Source organism: Coptis chinensis, chromosome 2 (genome assembly GCF_015680905.1).
Source record: "Coptis chinensis isolate HL-2020 chromosome 2, ASM1568090v1, whole genome shotgun sequence".
In the NCBI taxonomy this organism is placed as follows: domain Eukaryota; kingdom Viridiplantae; phylum Streptophyta; class Magnoliopsida; order Ranunculales; family Ranunculaceae; genus Coptis; species Coptis chinensis.
Window position 1 is genome coordinate 94,484,967 of NC_141457.1, and position 19,572 is coordinate 94,504,538.

Sequence of the window (19,572 nt, forward strand, 5' to 3'; positions counted from 1 at the left end):
ATTATTAACGCTATGTATCTAGTCTCTACCACAAAAGTACTCCTTCAAAACCTGAGAGACGATGGTTGGAGCACTTTTTTTTGTGAAGTTGACTTGTTTTGCAAGAAGAATAACATTGATATGCCTGATATGGATGCACGTTATATGATGGGCACGGGTCGTTCTTGTCAGCAACATGATTGCATAACGTTTGAGCATCGGTATCGTGTTGATATATATAACAGTGCCATAGATTTTCATTTAATGGAGTTGAAAAGTAGATTCACCCAGGAAACAATAGAGCTTTTTACTCTTAGCTTTGCTTTGACCCTAAAGATGCTTTCAGATCATTTAGGATTGATGATATTTGTAGTCTTGTTGAGATATTTACTTTCGAGATTCAGTGATCAAGAGTTACTTATATTGAGAACTCAGCTGCAGCACTATGAGATTGATGTTTGTCGTAATTCAGTTTTCCATAATATGTCCACGATGTCTGAGTTGTGTAGAAGATTAGTTGAAATTGGAAAGTCGAAGTCCTACCACTTGATTGATAGATTGGTTCGTCTTGTACTTACTCTTCCCATATCTATAGCAACTACAGAAAGGGCGTTTTCAGCCATGAAACTTATCAAAACACAGCTTCGAAACAAGATAGAGGATGAGTTTCTTGCAGATTCAATGGTCATCTACATTGAAAGAGATTTTTGCTAATGATATTGATCCGATTTGGTAATAGATGATTTTGACCCATAAAGACCATAAAATACCATTTAATTAGTTTTTCTTTTTAAATAGATGGGTAATTTTGACTTAACCCCCACGGATGAGTAGCGGTTTGATTAAACCCCCATTTTTAAAATCATTTGAGTTTGCCCCCACTTGGTCAATTTTGTGGGGGTAACAGACGCGTTGGTATTTTAGCTATTGACCATTTTACCCTTATAAAATATTGCCCTCCACATTAACACGCTAAACCTAGCTTTGTGAAAACCTCCCAAACGTTGCCATTATTTAATTAGGTGGAGTGTAAACAAACACAATGTGATTCGACTCTTCCTCCGGTTAATATACACCTTACACACATGGGCTACGAAATGAAGAAATCGAGTTCTATAACCTTGAAAATGCTATAAATGGATAAGAGTATTTCAAAGCCTTTAAAGTGTGAAAACACGAACGAAAGAAGATTTAGTGAAGGAGGAAATAAGGAATGGTAACAGAAAAAAGGAATTATTTGTCTTAAACTTCTCTTGGTTTCCATATGCCTCGGTATCTTGTTGAGAACTACCATATTTGGTTTCACGTAATATTTCTTTGTTGCGAGAGACAACAAGATGCATAGGCAGATAGAAACTAAAAAAAGATGAAAACGAGCAATTCCTTTTTTGTGATACCTATTCTTTCTTCCATCTTTCCCTTACTCTTACTTGGTGTTGTCAGCCTTTAAAGACATTGAAATACTCTGAACTTTTTATAACCATTTCACGGACATTGAAATACTCTTAACTGTTTATAACAATTTCAAGGTTGTATGTAGAACTCGGTTTTTGGATTCATTATCATTGGCCTTTTCTCATGCATCAGCCTTGCACGTTTGAGAAGAGTATGAATCTGTGTGTTTATTTGCATTTCACATTGGGCCGAGTATATATATGCCTTCCCAACTCATCTATTTCAAGGGAATAAACAAAATTAATTTATAATATAAAGATTAGAAAAAGGAATATGAGTTTAACCATATATCGTAATGGTTCCATCCTTGCCGCTTGTAATCCTTCTTGTCTAAGGTGATCTCCACTGCCAACATGTGTCTTGTCTTGTGTTCATTTCTACAAACCTTATGAACTGGGTTAGTAGTTTAGAGGACCAAAGACTTTGAGAAATTGAATTTTTTACCATATCGAGATGTTGAAGGTGGAATATTGAGATCTTAATTGTGGTGTAACCACCGCTGCAGATATTACTGCAGTATAATAGTTTCCATACATAACAATCTTTGGTAATACAAACATGGGTCATCTTTCCAATCAATGAAAGAGACAACCAACAACAATAACAACACTTGACTTGATGCAAATACGAGAGAGAGAGAGAGAGAGTGAAAAGAATTAAATAATGGCAACGTTTTGGGGTTTTCGCAAAACTAGGTTTAGCGAACGTTAATGTAAGGGCATTTCATAAGGGTAAAATGGTCAATAGCTAAAATACCAACGTCACATTACATACAAAATTGAGAGAGGGGGCAAACTCAAATGATTTTAAAATGGGGGTTTAGTCAAACCGCTACTCATCCTGTGGGGGGTTAAGTCAAAATTACCCTAAATAGATTTGTAGTCGAACTTGATTAGATATTTTGATGAATTAGTATATATATTTGGTTACTTTTGAATTATGGTGTTTCATTTGTTTCTTTGGAATGTGTCTATTATTTTTTTTTTGTTTAAGACTTTGGTTAACGTTGTTTAGCCCGGAGAGAGTTGAAATGTTGGGTCCTCCCCTAATTATAACAAAGGTATTTGAAATATCCATCAACTTCAATTCCTCAAGACATGAACAAATTAGTACCAAACATTTACCAAGATGAAACCTTTTATATTAAAATCCATACATGAGACCCCAAACAAGGAATGAAATACAAATTTATTATACAAATGAAACTGTTTTGAAGTCTTCTCACCTTAATCCACTATATATTTACAAATAGAAAAAGATAAGAAATCAGGAAATGACAATGTCCAATTCAATAAAAAAAAACTCCAATTAAATGACCCACACGAAATTGATAGGCTTTTACATTATAAACCATCTCCCAATATAAACTATTGAACTTCCAACTTAATCACCAATTTGCATACAAATTGGATAGGATTTTCTAAAAGAAGTCTATTTAACTACAATTTTAACAACTCCATATCATATGATTCACTAAACATTTACCATACACCAAGATTTAATAAGGAAAGTAAACGATTACGCACCTTGAATCAAAAAGCAAACCAATTCCTACAAGCGAATTCAAATCCCGCGTTCCTAAGCTTCGAACTTTCGAAGTCGAAAATAGTTTGGTCGCCTTCCATCTTCTCTCTTTTATGTCTTTCTAATCTCTAATCCCTCACTCTCTCTTACCTTTTTTCTCTCTTGTTAGTCTGGTCTCTCTCCCTTTTCCCTCTCTAGTTCTCTCTCTCCAAAAAATATAAGCAACGGCAGCCCCTTGTTCTCTATTTCTAGCTTCAACAGGTGTCTAATATTGTAGCAAAAACCCTCCTCTTGAGAGAAACCTCTTAAGAGAAAACCCTCCTCACCCCAAATAATAGTTTGAAACCCTAAACCTTCTTTAGATAAAACATCACAAATCTTTCCCTCACATAGCCATATAGATCTGACACAAAACCATATCTGTTTTCTATCTTTCTCTCATTATGGAAGAAGAAAGAACTAGTAAACAAGGAAGAAAGACAAAACAAGCCATAGAAGAACTTCAAGACAAACTTCTGGAAAAACTAATTTTCGCCCCAGAAAGAAAGGAAGTAAGCTTGGAAAAGTTGAATGATAACACATTTAAAGACTGGGAGTTATCAGCAATAGCCAAGTTTTATTGTAAGAGATGGATTCATCTGAATGCTATAGCGACAAGCCCGCAGCAACAATGGACAACCACAGGTAATTTTCAGATTAACACTCTCTCGAATGGGACTTTCCCAGATTCATTTACTGTCAAACGAGATCTAGACTATGTCATAGAAAATGGTCCATGGATAGTTGAAGGCTTTGTTTTCTCGGTCATTAAATGGGTTCCTAATATCAGCATCGAAAATATGATTTTTAATTGATTCCCTGCTGGGTTCAAGTGACTGGTTTACCAGTTGAACGTCACCGGAATAAGGAAGATCTGAAACAAATAGGAGAAGCAGTTGGCCGATTCAAGGAAGCTGATACTTCTACTCATTCAAAATATCAGGTCCCTCTAGTTAGGATTAAGGTTCTTTTATATTAAGAATCAGTTAGTTAAAGAAGTTGATTTAAACACTGGTTATCCCAAACCCATTACAGTAAAGATTAGATATGAAAAGCTTCCCATATTCTGCTATTTTGTGGAATAGTTGGTCATGACCATAAGGGATGCTCTCTCAAGGGAAGATTACTAGTGATAAGTCTAGAATATGCAGGTGGTCAGAAGGAAATTTAAATCCCATTAAAGTTCTCAAATACTCTAAGAGCAGGGGGAACTTCTCAGATGAAGAAGATAGACATTACCAACAATGCAAAGTTCCAAGTTAGCATGGAAGGAAAGATTTCTTGTCGTATTACAGCGTACGACAACAGTGCTAATGGAGCCACGACACATGGCACCACCACTGTCAAGTTTGTTAAAAAGCAGACTCCTAAGAGTACAACAGGAGCACGTTCCTCTGGAGCCACCTCAACGACCTTGAGTGCTCAACAAGGTACAATATCAAGCATATCCAAAAATAACCCAAGCCCAACCCAACAGATAAGACCTGGGCCTAATACTCATAACCCAATATCCACATCTCCAGATCCTATTCCAAACTCCAATCCTGATCCAGAAAATACTTTGAAAGGTGTGATGTGATATTCCCTTACAAACGGTCTCCGGGGGACGATATGGATGGATGGGTGAGACCGAAGTTAGGTTTTGGAGAAAATCGCCTAAATGATCTTACTCACGGTCTTGGGGGGTCGAGTAGTAATCAGTCCGGCGTGGTTCATGGGAGTGGTATTTATAGAGATTGAGAGTGTATCCTCACCCTCCACGTGTAAAGGATGTCACCAACGTGGGGTGTGGATCATGGGAGCACGTGAGAAATATCTACATAGGTCTGCTGTGATGAGGAGTGGCAGTCACGGGCAAGTAGCTTTATGTCGCGGATCCGGTGATCGACGTTGATTAGTGCAAGTACTCCTTCACTCATGATTGCTTATGGATATGGAGTCTGTGTCACAGCCTGGTGTAGTTCGCGTGATGTTGCGACCTGTCTTGTGGTGCGATGCTGGTTCGTGGATGCGACACTTCGATCATAGGTCGGTGCATTAGTTCCACCATGCTAAGCTGGCCGGATAGAGAATATCACTCCCTACATTACCCCTCTCCGCAAGAGTTGTGGTAACGACACCGAGAGAGAACGATAATGGGCACGCCGCTACTATGTGATATTTGGGAAGCGCCACCCGCGATCGCTGTAATCACGACAGCTTAGTTACGATCGTGTGGACGCTGTGTCGGTGCGTGACGCGATGATCCGAAAGCGATTCAAGAGAAGAAAACGGCGCCCGCTTTTTCGGGATGTGAAAAGACAAGACAGCTTACTGGAAGTCGTGGGATGGCTAGGGGCTGAGGGTGTAATCATAATGCGTTGGAAACCGGAGGGTGGTTGTTCAAAAATTTTACTTGCTTGACCGGGACTTCATTTTGCCGCTCGCCGTCGTAGAGAGAACTTCATTAAGATCAATCTTCGTGTTAGTTCTCCGCCATTTTGAACCCGCTTCCCTTTGTTTGGTGCTAAGCTTCATTGCTAGAGTTGTTAGGGTACTCGCTAGATACTAGTAGCTAAACTTGTTAAGCTTAGAGGAGAAAGATGTCGGATTCGATGACACTGGCTCAACGAGGTTCGCGGAAGTTTCCCCGGTTGGGAAGATGAGGAGGAGACGGATGAATCACCGGGTATGTTAGGGTGAGGGTGATGGGGATGAGGCCGCTGATGGTGGTGAAGGCGATGCTCGACCGGGCTTCGTGGGTTGCCGACGCTGGCACTTCGAGACGCGAGAGGTCGCCTTCGAAAAGCCGCCAACTAGGGTCGTGGATAAACACGCCAGGCGCTTTCCATATCTAAGGAAAAGATATGGTATAAACGTAGACGGTCCGGAGATCCACGAGCCCGGCGAGGCGATCGTTCTTTAGCGATAGGTACGCCCCACCGCACCACCGGGTGATCGTCATGGGGCAACCGAGGGCATATGACGATACCCATTTCGAAGTTGGTTTGTCAATTTTTGAACCACCGCGGCAAAGCCGCGGCGCTTCGCTAGTAACACGTGGCGGTTGTTGGCGGTGTTCGACTATTGAACGCCAGCCGTGAATACCGGATCGTCGCCGATATTATCGAAGCACTTCACTTTGAAGCGATCTAGGGCATATAACTTTAGCTTGCAAACCCGAAAGCTACTGGCCACCAAGCATGGATGGAGCGAGTAACGAAGTCTTGGGATAAAAGACCGCTCCCCGTTAATGTGGGTAACTACCGCGGCGAGGGTTCGGTGTGACAAGAAAATGCGTGGATTTCAATCGGTGGGTACCAAGACGCTTTCTTAGGTTTTATACCGATATCGATTGATCCCGTATTGATCTAACATTTGTTATTTTGTCTTTTGTACGATAACCGCCCCGCACAGAGACGAACCGAAAGGTTGGATCGAGAGCCGCTAGGTCGACTTCGGGCGAAAAATCGCGGCCGCCGAGGTCGGGATTCTTTAAGGAGCGGGAGGGCCTGGCTGCTCGGAAGAGGAGGGAAGCTCGGAACAAGGGCTCGTGGTAAGGGAGCCGCCCAAAGTACGGTTATGGAGAAGCGCGGGAGTGATCCGTGACCGCAGAGGATAAAACCGGGCCGTGATGGGGTGAAGCGACCCCCTGGTGCCGGGCCTCCGGTCGGGATCGAATGGGTCGGAGGACGCTCTGGCTCGACGCGGAGGACGCCTCCCTCCGACGCCCGAGTACCGACCGCTAAGATCGCGAGGGTGGCCCAGTCATTGTGGGTGGTGGTGAGGTGCTTAATGGGTGGGAGGGCGTACCGCAACCCGAGGTCGGTCCGATGCCCGACTTCAGCGTTCTAGTTGAGGACGGCCCGGAGGTTGCTCCAGAGGTAGTTCGACCCCGTGTTGTTGGAGATGCCTCAGGCAAGATGAAGGGGAAGGTTGGCTCAAGAGATGTTGGTAAGGGGTCGTCCAGTACTGGAAAGGACGAGCTGGAGCGCAACCTGATGTACATTGATGAGACAACTGGGAAGAAGCGCTATGTGAAGAGGTCGGACTGCAGCTACAAGTCCGCACCCATAGCTGCTTGCTTGTTGGAGGGGATGACGCTTGATGGTGATAGGAAGGACCTTGATGCCAAAAGAGCCGGAGTCGACTGGAGGGTGGATAAGGCGATTTGTCCGGGTAAGTGGTCGTTATTACTTGTTTGTGATATTACTTATTGTACAATCGCTGCTTATCGCTTTGTTTGTGGTACTATACGCGAAGCCGCCGCAGTGATTGCCGGGTACCGTAAAATTGAAGACAACCGCCTTTGTTTGGCCGAGATGGAGAAGTCGGAGGTCGAGTCCTTGAGGCTCGAAGTCTCCGATCTCCGGCGATAGCTCAATCGAGAAGCGGAGCCGATACCAAGGCAATAAACGGGTTACGCCGCTTTGGAGAGGACGCCGGCCGTGAACGAAGCGGGCCGGGTTGAGGTAATGAGGTCGATGATCCGAAGAAAAGGCCGTTGCCGCTAATACGCCGCTTCACGCTTGTAAAGCTACCGCGATGGAGGCGGTAAGGAGGCCTATCTTGCTATCCGTGGCCGGGGCCAGAAGAACTAGAGGCGCAGATATGGCGACCTGCCTCGGGTGGTGCCAGCCGCATGGACCGCAATAGACCCGACAGTCGATTCACGGTGGTCGGGTCGAGGCTGGGTCCTCCGTCGCTTTACCGGCCGGTGAGGTGGTTATGGATCAGCCTCCCGCCGCCAAGGCGGTCCGGGCGGGACGTTAATCGGGAGTGGTGGCGCCTCCCGTGATCCGAAGCCGTTCCTGCGTTGGACGCCCCTCTTGTTGAAGGCTTCGGGCGATGTTATTTGAGAGGTCAATGTCCGGGTTTTTGTTGTTGTGTTTGTAAGCCGCCTCCGCCTAAAACAATAGAGCTGCTTTTCCGGGTTACCCGCGCTTCGCCCTTTTCCTTTGTCCGCCTTTATGATAATCGATGTTTAGTTGGGCCGATTTCCGGGTAATTCCAGCCGGGCTTATTCGGGCGACTGGTATCGGATCAACATGGGTCTTCGCTTTGCTAACCGCTTTATATTAAGGCTATGTTGTTATCTTTGTTTTTCTTTCTTATGCATCGTATGTCCGCTTTGATTTGTATGCCTTTTGGGTTGGTAGACCCGCGGTCACCCTTTGAACCGCTTTTTTTGCGGTAGTCGATGTTAGCGCCCTCTCTAGTTAATCGCGATAGGTACCGGGCCGAGCGCCCCGCCGAGAGCAATGGTCACTTCCATTACAAGCAAGGCGGCTTGGCACGCGGTCGGATATGAACGGTTTACGAAATATGAAATGATGGTTGCCAATTGATCGGGCGCTTACGCCTCGATGCCTTAATGAGTTGCCTCGGGAAGAGACGCTTCCCTTGCATAAATAGAACCGCTCGGGAGAGCGGCGGCATTTGACTTCCCCGCCGCCGCCGCTTCCTCCGAACTTGCTTGCCTTTGTTGGTCATCTTCTCGTATGTTTGTTCTTTTCATTTTGATTTGATCGTGGATGTTGGATGTTATCTCCCTTATTTGCTTTGTTTTGTTCTTTTGCTTTAGCTTTTCCTATGGCTCGGTGTCACGCTTTTAGTAGGGGAGAGGCAGCCTACGAGAGCTCTCCTCTACCGATGGAGGAAATGGAGTTCCATCCCTCACGCACGGTGACCGCGGGCAAGAGGGAAGGCGTAAGGCATCGGGTCCAAAAGCTAAACGGCCCCGAGGTCGCGGGCTTCTAATCGGAGGTGTTGGATCGTCGCCCCACCGAGTACGGCGTCCCCGGTCGCCGAACGGATGGACGACTTCGAGCGGCCACGCCGCTGAGTGGAGATCGCGACTCTCACGCCGGGGACGGGGGAGCGAAGTTCTTCTACGCCGGGAAGACGGGAAGAAGCGCGCGGTCAGAAAGCGCCCGATCGCAGCCTTCCACTCGCACCTATAGCTTACTTAGTCTCCCCGGGGGTATCGGGCCGACGGGACAAAGCCGAGGTCGAGGACGAAGATATGGATACGCTCTCGGGGACCATGGACATGGCGAAATGCTTTTGAGTAGTCGTTGTTTGTTAACTTTTTAGTCGACCGCTTTGATTGATTTTCGTTGTCTTTGTACTTGTAGTTTCTTGCTGGTTATGATAAGTTGAAGAATGTTGCACAACGCTCTAATACTGATGTTGATGCACGAGTCGAGCTGGGATGTCTGCGAGCTGCTCGGGTGGCTGACAAGAAAAGGTTGGAGATTATGTCGGAGAGATGTCGTGCTGCTGCTGATGAAAATGCGGAACTTGCTGCGTCTATGGCTGATCTGCAAGTGGAGATCGCAGAAGTCACCGAAAGCTGGCAATGCCGTAGGTTGCCCGTAAAGCTTCGTGACGCCGTATACCACCGCTCAGAGTGAGTACGTTGGACGAAAATACCGTCGCCTTTAAGAAGGCGGATTGGCTCAAGAGGCCGGTATGCGTGTTGTTCTGCGAGCTGCCAGGCATGTTCCCTCCACCAGCACTGTTCCTGAGGATAAACATGTGGTCGCTGCTTTGTGATGGTGATTTTGTCTACTGGTGAGAGTATGTTTTTCTTCTGGTTTGATACAAACGTATGTCTTCTTTGCCCCTACGAGGGTTAAACACTAGAGCTGTGTTTTCGATTTTGCCCGAAAGCTTAAGCTTTTTGAATTTGAGAACCGGTTTCCACGAAAAGTGGCGCTCGTTAACTTTGTTTTTAAGAATTTGGTAAATCGACTGATTTTCCGGGTAGACCCAAAGAGGTCGGTGGCCGTAGAGCTGATTTCCCTGGATCTGAAATGTGTGCTCCTTTTGGTGAGACCTTGATTAATGCTGTATATGTTTTGGTCTGATTTGTTCATGGCTTTGATCCCGCTTTTTTTTGCCCTCGATGGATTTTGCTTCAAACGTATTCTTTGATCTACATGTTAAGCACCGCCGGATCGGTCCTCGTCTGGTGAGGATGAAAGAGGCTATGAGCCTGTAAACTTTTTAGAACGTCCTGCTCGGATAAGAGTTTGTTTTAGTCGCTGAGGGCGTACTGCTCCTGAGAGCGTTCTCGCTTAGTTGATCCTAAAAGTGTAGGCCCCCAACTTAGCGAGACTCGGAGAGGCGATGGGCCTGTAAGCTCCCCGAGAGCCGCTCGCTCGCTTAGATGAGAGCGTGTAGCCCCCCCCGGCGTTTCGCTCCCCGGGCGTTCGCTTAGTTGATCCTAGAAGTGTAGGTTCCCCCAACTTAGCGAGACTCGAGAGGCGCTTGAGCCCCAATAAGCTCCCCGAGAGGCGCCCCGCGTATGAGCGCCGTTTAGCCCCCGAGGGCTGCGTTACCTCGGTAGCGTTCGCTTAGTTGAATCGAAAAGTGTATGCCCCCAACTTAGCGAGACTCGGAGAGGCGTTGAGCCTGTAAGCTCCCGAGCGCCCCCGCGTATGAGCGCGGTTTAGCCCCCGAGGGTTTCGCCCCCGAGCGCTCTCGCTTAGTTGAATCGAAAAGTGTGCCCCCAACTTAGCAAGACTTCGAGAGGCGCTGAGCCCGTAAGCTCCCGAGAGCCGCCCCGCCAGATGAGGCGTGTTTAGCCCCCGAGGCGCTTACGCCCTCGAGAGCGTTCTCGCTTAGTTGATCCTAGAAGTATAGGTCCTCAACTTAGCGAGACTCGGAGAGGCGCTGAGCCCGTAAGCTCCCCGAGCGCCCCCGCCGCGTATGAGAGCCGTGTTTAGGTATGGAGCTTGCTCTCGTGGGAGGTGTGGTTTGGAGATGTGAGTAGGTCCGCCATTTATGATACCATCTTGAGTTTCTTTCATTTGAACTTTGTTGTGGCACGGGAAATGGAATTACAATGCGTAATACAACTATTGGTAAAATTGCTTTTAGCAAGTATGTGTTCCATGGTCGTGGCGCGATCCTTCCTTCTTGGTTTTATCCAATACGCCGCTGCCAACGACGCGCTCCACGCATGTGCGGCCTTCCCATGTTGGTGCTAGCTTAGCATCGCCTTGAGTTTTCTTCAATACGAGATCCCCGTTGAAAAGATCGTGGATGTACTCGCTTGTTGTAAGATCTCTTGAGGACTCGTTGGTAGTCGCCACTTTCGGACGGTCGCTAGGTCGCTGTTCCTCGAGGAGGTCGATCTCTCGAGCTAGAACCGAAGTCATTAAGGCCCGATTCGACAAGTTCAGATCGGGTTGTCGGATTGTCACCGGGTGGGTATGACGGCTTCGTGCCATAGCATAGGGAGAATGGTGACTCGCCGGTGCTTGAGCGAGCTGTAGTGCGATGAGCCCAGAGTATGTTCTCCAGCTGATTGGGCCATTGGCTTTTGTTCTTTTCAATTTTCTTTTTCAAATTCTCCAGAATGGCCTTATTGCTGGCCTCTGCTTGTCCATTGCTTTGAGCGTACTGTGGTGTGGAGAATGCATGAACGATCTTCCATTTGGCCAGAAACTCTTTGACTGTTTTTCCTTTGAACTGGGAGCCATTGTCCATCACCAGTGTATGTGGTAAGCCAAACCGGGTGATGATATGAGTCCAAATGAAATTTCTGACGTGTGATTCTTTGACGTGTGCTAATGGAATTGCTTCAACCCACTTAGTGAAGTAGTCCGCGGCGTTAGCGACGACGCGGAAGCCGGTGCTCTTCCTCGAGGGATGAATGGTCCCATAATGTCCATGCCCCACATGTGGAACGCCAAGGACTCGCGATGTTAATCGGGCCATGAAATTTGATGATGTCATGGACCAAATGTTTGACATTTGACACATTTGAGAACATATGCTTTAGCATCGACCGCATACGGTACCGTAGCCTTGGGAGATCGCCAGGGCAAGTGAGGCGACCTCCGGATGGTTGCCGCGACTCTCCTTCGCGGAATTTCAAAGAAAAATTAGCCGCCTTTGCTCGGGATATATCTCGATGGGGTCCCCCGGGCGGATTTGGCGGAATAATCTGCCGCTCACCAAACAATAGCTACGCGTTTGGTGTGGAACCTTCTTGGCTTTGCGCGCCTGCGGGAGTGTGCCGTCTTCGATGTACCGTGTAATAGGTCGCATCCGGGAGTGACTCGTCGATCTTCGAGAGTGGGAACAGTCGCTAATTGTCAAGACTTGGTCCGCTTTGTAGTAAGGTCGATCGACTACTTCGATAATCGGTTGTCGAGGGACACAATTCGGTGTCCGAGTGGCTAAGTATGCCAAGCTATCTGGCGTGGCGGTTCGTTCGCCACGCAAAAATGGTGTATCGTCGCTCGCTAAATGACGGAAGCAAATTGTTAACAACTTGAAGGTATTTGGAGAGGTTACCTTCACGGTAGTGTACTTTTTGCAACCCGCGAACGACCGGTTCATGCGAGTCACTAAAGATTTGATCTCCTTTACTCCGAAATGGATCGCCGCCACAGATTCCCATTATTAGTGCTTCAGACTCGCCGTTGTTGGACGCGCGAAGTCTATCCATCTTGCCTTCTCTACCATAGCTCCCTCGGGGGAGACTAAAACGATTCCCATACCACTGCCTTCAGGGTTGCTGGAACCATCGACGTAGAGAGACCAGACTGTTTGCATGCTCGCTTTCTTGCGTCTTAATCTGCTTTTGACCTCCCAATTAGGGTCGCCGACCGAAATTTGCTAGAAGTCCGCAGAACGACCGACCCTTCCGTGGATATGCGCTGGACGAAGTCCATGTGGTGTTCGCCCTTCTTCGCCCATATTGCCATCCTAGTAGTCTTGTTCTCTTTGTGAAGAATCCTCTTCAAAGGGAGATCGCTAAGCACTTTGATTGGATGAGCCCGAAATACGGTCCGAATTTTCTTGCCGAAAGTATAACAAAGCAAGGACCGCTCTTTCTATGTAAGAGTAGTTCTTCTACCGGAGTGAGTGTCTTGCTTGTGAAGTAGATCGGCTTTTCTCGAATTGTGGCTTCGCCCTTGAATAGGACCGAACCGATGGCGAAATCGATACCGCCGGATAGAGCCCCAAAGTTTCTCCGTCGGTTGGTTTGGCTAGGACGGAGGTGTTGTGAGGTACTCCTTGAGGGTGGCTAATGCTTGGTGGCATTGATCGCTCCATGAGAATTGCTCGCCTTTCTTGAGTATCTCAGAAGAACACGGCCGGCATTTGTCCGATGCTCTCGATATGAATCGGTTGAGTCGCGACCATACCCGACAACTTTTGTATCTCGCTTTTGTTTTCATGGGTCGGCATGTCGATGAACGCCCGAATTTGGTCCTGGATTTGCTTCGATGCCTCGCCATGGAGACCCGATATCCAAAATTTTTCGGAGGGCGCCCAAAAAGACACTTCTCGGGTTCGACTTCATTCCGTTCGTCCGTAGTCCGAGAATGCTTGTTCGAGGCGGGTGAGGGTGGTCGGCCGCTTTTTGCTTTTTGACAACCATATCGCCTATGTAGACCTCCATGGTATCGCCTAACATGTCTTGGAACATGTTAGTTACTAGTCACGATAGTCGCCCTCTGCGTTCTTTAGACCGAATGGGAGAACGTTGTAACAATAAATTCCTTGGCTTCGGTGATGAATGATGTCTTCTCCTGATCTTCTTCAGCTAGTGGTATCTGATTGTACCCACTATACGCGTCCATGAATGATAGCAGCTCGTGCCCACAAGTCTGGTCGACTAGTTGGTCGATTCTTGGTAGGGGGAAGCTGTCTTTTGGAGTTTCTTGATTGACGTTGGTGAAGTCGACGCACAACCGGACTGTGCCATTCTTTTTCGGGACTGCCACTATGTTGGCGACCACTCTGGGTAGTCGACCTTCGGATGAAACCGACTTGTTTGAGCTTATCTACCTCGCCGTTGATTGCTTTTGAAAGCGTAATGACAATCGCTCTAGACGCCGTTTGTCGAACCGGGTTTGGCGCCGGGTTGACGTTTAACCGATGGCATGCAACACTAGGGTCTATGCCAGCACATCGATATACCCACCAGCCGAATACATCTTTATTCATGGACGGAAAATTTACAAGTTGAGCCTTAAGTGTGGGGTCGAGATTGGCTCCCCATTAGACGAAGCTAGGGTCGTCGCTTTCGGTTCCCGTGTTCACTTGCCGCTTGTCTTGAGTCGGTGCTTGGCTCTGCAATGGCGCTCGGCCTCGGAGGATTGTTCTTTGTAGAGCGATCTTTGCCGGTGCGCCGGTTGGGTCAGTAGTAGTCGAGGAACTGGAATGTCCACCGTGGTCTCGGACAACAAATTCGGTCGACGCGGATCGCTTTGTTGTGGTGACAACAAGAACTGGGTAGTTCCCCGCCTCTCGGTCGGAGGAGGGGGTGGTGGTGGTAGCACGGTACTTTGTTTGTTTGTGATGTTTTCTAATGGGGCTTACCTCCAAAGATTTGTACCGCTGCCACTTTTGCTTTGGTAGTGGTCGAGATCGGGGCGGTGAGTGGAAACTCTTGTTGGAGCCCCAAGATTCGCTTTGTTCGCTTAGCTCTCACCGACCACTAAATCTTTAGCCATTGTATAGTTTGTGGTTCGTTCGCGATGGTGATGGGAGGTTCAAATGACCTTGCTTGCGATGATGATCCGTTACAATGATGGGCCTCGAAATGGTTGCTTCCGGGTTCCATCATTCCCTCAGCGAGAAAACGGATGACTTGGTGCAACGTGGGCGGCGGCACTCGCATCCGATGTATCCATCGCCGCCCTAAAATGGCGTTGTAGGGCGACTTGGTATCTAGGACGACTGCGTGTGTTGAAGCCGACTTTGTCTTCCGGGATCCCAATCGAGATCGGGAGGATGATATCTCCTATTGGATCGGCTCGAGGCCGCTGAATCCGAAGAGGGTGCAATGGGGTCTATGAAGACCGACTTTGGTAAGTTCATCTCTTGGATCGTGTGGTAGAACAAAATATCGCAAGAGCTGCCAGGGTCGATCAAAACTCGCTTGACGGTCCAGTCACTGATTTTGACGTGGACCACGAGTGCATCGTTATGCGGGAGGCATACCTTGTTGAGGTCGGCCTCGGAGAAGGTGATGTCTCCTGTTCTTCGCCCTGAACTGCGTGGCACGACTGCAGCTTGTGAAGAGAAATTGTATACTTCATGGAGGGCGCCTACGCGCCTTCTTTTTTCCCGTGAACTTGAGACGGAATCATCTTGGAGAGTGATCATGTGGATGGTTCTGTCGTGCTCGCGACCTCTTGACGGCTGACGGCGATCTTGATGGATCCGTTCTCGAGCCGTCCCTCTGCTCGAGGCGACTTTGAGACCTCGATCGCCCGTCTCGGGTGGGGACTCGCCGTATCCCGCGAGCCATGAGTTTGTGGCGCAGTCGCCGTCCGTATATTAGTGTCTTGCTTGATGTGCCCAGGCTTCACCACCGTGTCTTGCAAGTAATGCTTGAGCCCCCAGACGCCGGTCTCGTGGGCAATTGGGCGCCGATGAAAAGCGCAGTGGCTGGTCCGGGCAGCGACCGTTAGTCAGCCTTTATCTCCTCGGTCGGTAGAATGCAAAGACGCTTGATCTTTTCTAGTATGTAACTAGGAGATCTGGTGAGCACGGCGAATTCCCGATCATTTCTTGGTTTGGGTCTGGATGGTTGCCCTTGTTGTCGGGGTCGTTTCCTAGAGGATGATGCTACTTCGTAAACCTCTCCCCTCTTACTCCTTCTTCTTCTTCTCGTTTCTGCTTTAGCAAAGCCTCTTGCAGCTTGATGTATTTATCCACTCGAGCGTACAGCTCGGCCAACGTTTCGGGTTGGTCTTTCAAGAGCGACCTGGTTAGGTCGGTGTTACGCGGTCGCAGCGGTTGTGGAAAAGCATCGCGGCAAATGATTCCTTGAGGCCGCTTTCCATGTCCAAGAGTTCCGCTTTTGAACCGACTTAAGAAGGAGTCAGAGGTTTCCTCCCTACCAGAGTGAGTTGGAAGAGTGAATTGAGATCACCCTTCTTGCGTCTGTTATTAATGCGTCTTGGCTCGCTGAACGTGGTCGGGTAAGTCGCTCTTCTTATGGAGTCCGGTTCGAGGGAGAAGAACCAATCGAGTGGGCCGCCCTTTAAACTTCTTTGGAAAGAGCTCGACGGAGATGGTCGAACTCGGGCGCTACCGTAGAGTGCAAGGCTTTGAGCATATCTTGCTATATGTTGGCTTGGGCATGTCGACCGTCATATAGTGGGAACCGTGGTTGGACAAAGTCCGGAGGGAGACCTTGTGAAGTACTTCGCAAAATGGAGATCGCGATAGGTTTTCATTTTCTCGCACTATCATGGTGGAATCCTTCTTGACCGCATTCTTGTCGAGCCTTTGGTTTAGCTCGGTGATCTGTTGACTGACGTTGATGACGTCGTCTTCTGCGGTGCCAGCTAGTGGGCTTTGTGTATCAACTTGTGTACGTAATGTGACGTTTTCTTGCCTGAGTTGGGCAATTTGTTCATTCATTGTTCCTAGCTGGCTTGCCAAAGTGTGGAATTGAGCTTGAGGCTTGCCATGCTTCGTGGGCTTGAGAATCTTTTGTTTTGATTTTGGTTTTCGATTAGTGTGAAGGTGGTTTGGTTTCTCAAGTAATCGGTGACCACGCACTCGCCAATGTAAAAAGGTGTGATGTGATATTCCCTTACAAACGGTCTCACGGGGGACCGATATGGATGGATGGGTGAGACCGAAGTTCGGTTTTGGGAGCCGAATCGCCTCACGATCTTACTCGGGTCTTGGGGTCGAGTAGAAATCAGTCCGGGCGAGTTCATAGGAGTGGTATTTATAGAGATTGAGAGTGTATCCTCACCTCCACGCGTGTAAAGGATGTCACCAACGTGGGGTGTGGATCATGGGAGCACGCGGAGAAATATCTACATAGGTCCGCGTGATGATGAGGAGTGGCGGTCACGGGCAAGTAGCTTGCGGCGGTCGATGCTGATCGATCGGGATTAGTGCAAGTACTCCTTTCACCATGATTGCTTATGGATATGGAGTCCGTGGTCATTTGCACCGGTGTAGTTCGGCGTGATGTTGCGACCGCCTTGTGGCGATGTTGGCTCGTGGATGCGACCTGATATCATAGGTCGGTGCAGTAGTTCCACCATGCTAAGCGCGTGCTGGATAGGGAATATCACTCCCCTACAATGATGATGAAGCTTGCTAAGAGGAGAAAATGGCAGAGGTGTCCCCAGTGCAACTTTTATGTGGGGAGGTCTGAGGGTTGCAATCATATGAGATGCAGGTATGCAATTCAAAGTTGTATATATACCTTTTTCCGGGACTTTGCCAACTATTTTAAGTAAAATTAAATGTGTTGTGAGATTAATATAACATGAACATACATGTACGAAAGAAAATACACAAGCGCAGACCATGTCACTGCCTGAGTTTTGAACCAGTGACCAAGATAGAAATAGAAGTAGAGATACAACAGTAGAGATTAAAACTGGAGCTTCTTCAAAAGCTACAAAATCATCACAAGAAAGTAGTTAAGTATAGGTAGTGCCTTTCTGGATGGCAAGGCGTCTACCATCCTATTTGTCCCATTCAATTGGGGTTGAAACAAGGAGTAACTTGCCTAGACCTTGAAACAGATTTGAAGGGCTCTACTGACAATTTAAATGGGACAGGATAGTATATCGGATGGCAATCTCAAGCCATTCCATCTCAATAAAATCTCATCTACAGGTATTTTCTAGTATTCTGACGCTAATATCTTCTTTCATCCAAGGCAAGGTAAGGCAATAAGGTGGTTTGATTTCAGACAAATCCCCGCAAATAGCTTGGTATATATATTGTGTAATTTAAAACTAGTTGATAAGAAATGCAAAATATAATGGATGCTATGTGTAGCGTTTATCCTTAACAAAATATACAAACTTGGGAATATACAGCTGATGCGATGTTTCTTAATTTCTGGTGAAATTCAGATGATTAATGAAGTTACCTATCTTTATTACGCGGACCACTTATGACCCTTATTGAGTTCATTATCCTCTATATTTTAGTTGGGAAACATAAACCCCCCTCTTTTCTAAATGTGGGCACAGGTGTGGATTAACTTTCTGTGTTTTTTTTTCTTGGATAAATTAACTTTCTGTTATAAGTGTGGAGATAGCCTTCAGAACAGCAACATATGCAGTTGCACAAAAATTAGGTATTTATCATTTATCTTTTTCATCGACCATGATATATTTACAATTTAGTTCGTATCTGTCTTTTGTGTGTGTGATAATTGAGAGAATTACAAATGATGTCCAAGTGAAGTCACTATATGTGGTGGATATATTTAAAGTTTTGCTAACTTAATGACTTTATTGTTGTTGCTATTTCAGGGCTCAAAATCTTCAGAGCACAGTAAATAATGCCTCGTACTTTTTTTTTTATGAACATGTATACCTCGTACTGAATTCTTCTGCTTATTGAATAGTAGGATCCCCACAATGATCTGGAAATCATTCATAAGGTAAGCAACTTATGCAACAGACTAAGCATCTAACCTTAAGTGAAAACCTCCTGGCTCCTCCCATTAGAAACCTTCACCAACCACGTACTCTGCTCTACATCTAAGTGTGGTATTTGTTTTTCTACAGGGTACCACAGAGACTACAAGATATACTCTTGAGAGCCAGAAGCTACATTAGTGCTCAGAAAGTTGGGACGCCGTCTGGCTTGAATGTTTCTGGAGGACATTAGATCATTTTTCATAGCCTTAGCAAATGATGAGATAATTGTTTTCTTGGAGTTACTCCTACTCTCCTAGTGACATTTATACTTTAGATTCTACGGAAATAACTGTACATTTTGAACATTCTCATTTCTAGTTTGGACTTTGGATAGGTCATAGGTGTACTACTTGCGAACTATTTGGTTATTTTAGAAGTAACCAGGCTCTCTCTCTCTCTCTGGGAGGAATACTCCCTGCAGTGAACATGAATAACTATGAACATACAAAAACTTTAGGCTATCTTCATCGGTTACCTCGCCCAGAAAGCAGTCTTTGCATATAAAAAATAGCATTGTAATCTCCAAGGTTTCCTCTCATACCCCACGCAAAGTGTCCACAAGCGTTTGCCTCATTTGTAAAGCTATAAATTCGTTGTTTTAAGAACTAGGGAGGAAACCATTGTGCCCAGTTAATATGGCGGTTGGAAAACATGGAATCTAGGATGAGTGGTGGGTTGGTTTACCTGCATTCCCTCATTTGCTCTTTCAATGCAGATACGCTTATGCACTTATGCAGACGGTGTTAGTGTTGCACTGGGAAAGTGTTGTTATCACAGGTGTTCGTTGACTTCTTACTATGAATCAAATTAAAACACAAGTCCTGTAAGTTGGATTAGATATCAACGATTTAGTTTGAAGGATATGCCAAAAACAGATTAATAACTAGCTTTTATTTGGACAAACTCACGGAGTTAAGGATCCAAATATAAGAATATGAGTCTGAACTCTGAAGTGTGAACTAGCTATGGCAATTTTATTGACTAACAGGAAACAAAAAAAAAAGTTGGATTCAGGTTAACAAATTACTTAAGATGTGTACTAATCTGATCTAGGTCGTCCAACTGATTAAGGTTACAATCCTATCAAGTATTGGTCTGTGTGTGTAATAGTTGAGAACATTTTTCCTTAGCTCCTAAAATCGCCCTTCTA

At 46.5% G+C, this 19,572-nt stretch overlaps 1 protein-coding gene across 1 annotated transcript; it reads left to right on the forward strand.

Moving 5' to 3' along the window:
* The first annotated feature begins 120 nt into the window (after positions 1-120).
* LOC147519174 (uncharacterized) lies at positions 121-693 on the forward strand. Its single transcript, XM_086594079.1, has one exon. It carries the CDS (start codon positions 121-123, stop codon positions 691-693), a length of 573 nt encoding a protein of 190 aa, XP_086450205.1.
* Positions 694-19,572: the final 18,879 nt, after the last annotated feature.

Excerpts from the sequence above, each read along its gene's own strand:
- LOC147519174 (XM_086594079.1), top strand. The coding sequence starts at position 121 with ATGCCTGATATGGATGCACGTTATATGATGGGCACGGGTCGTTCTTGT.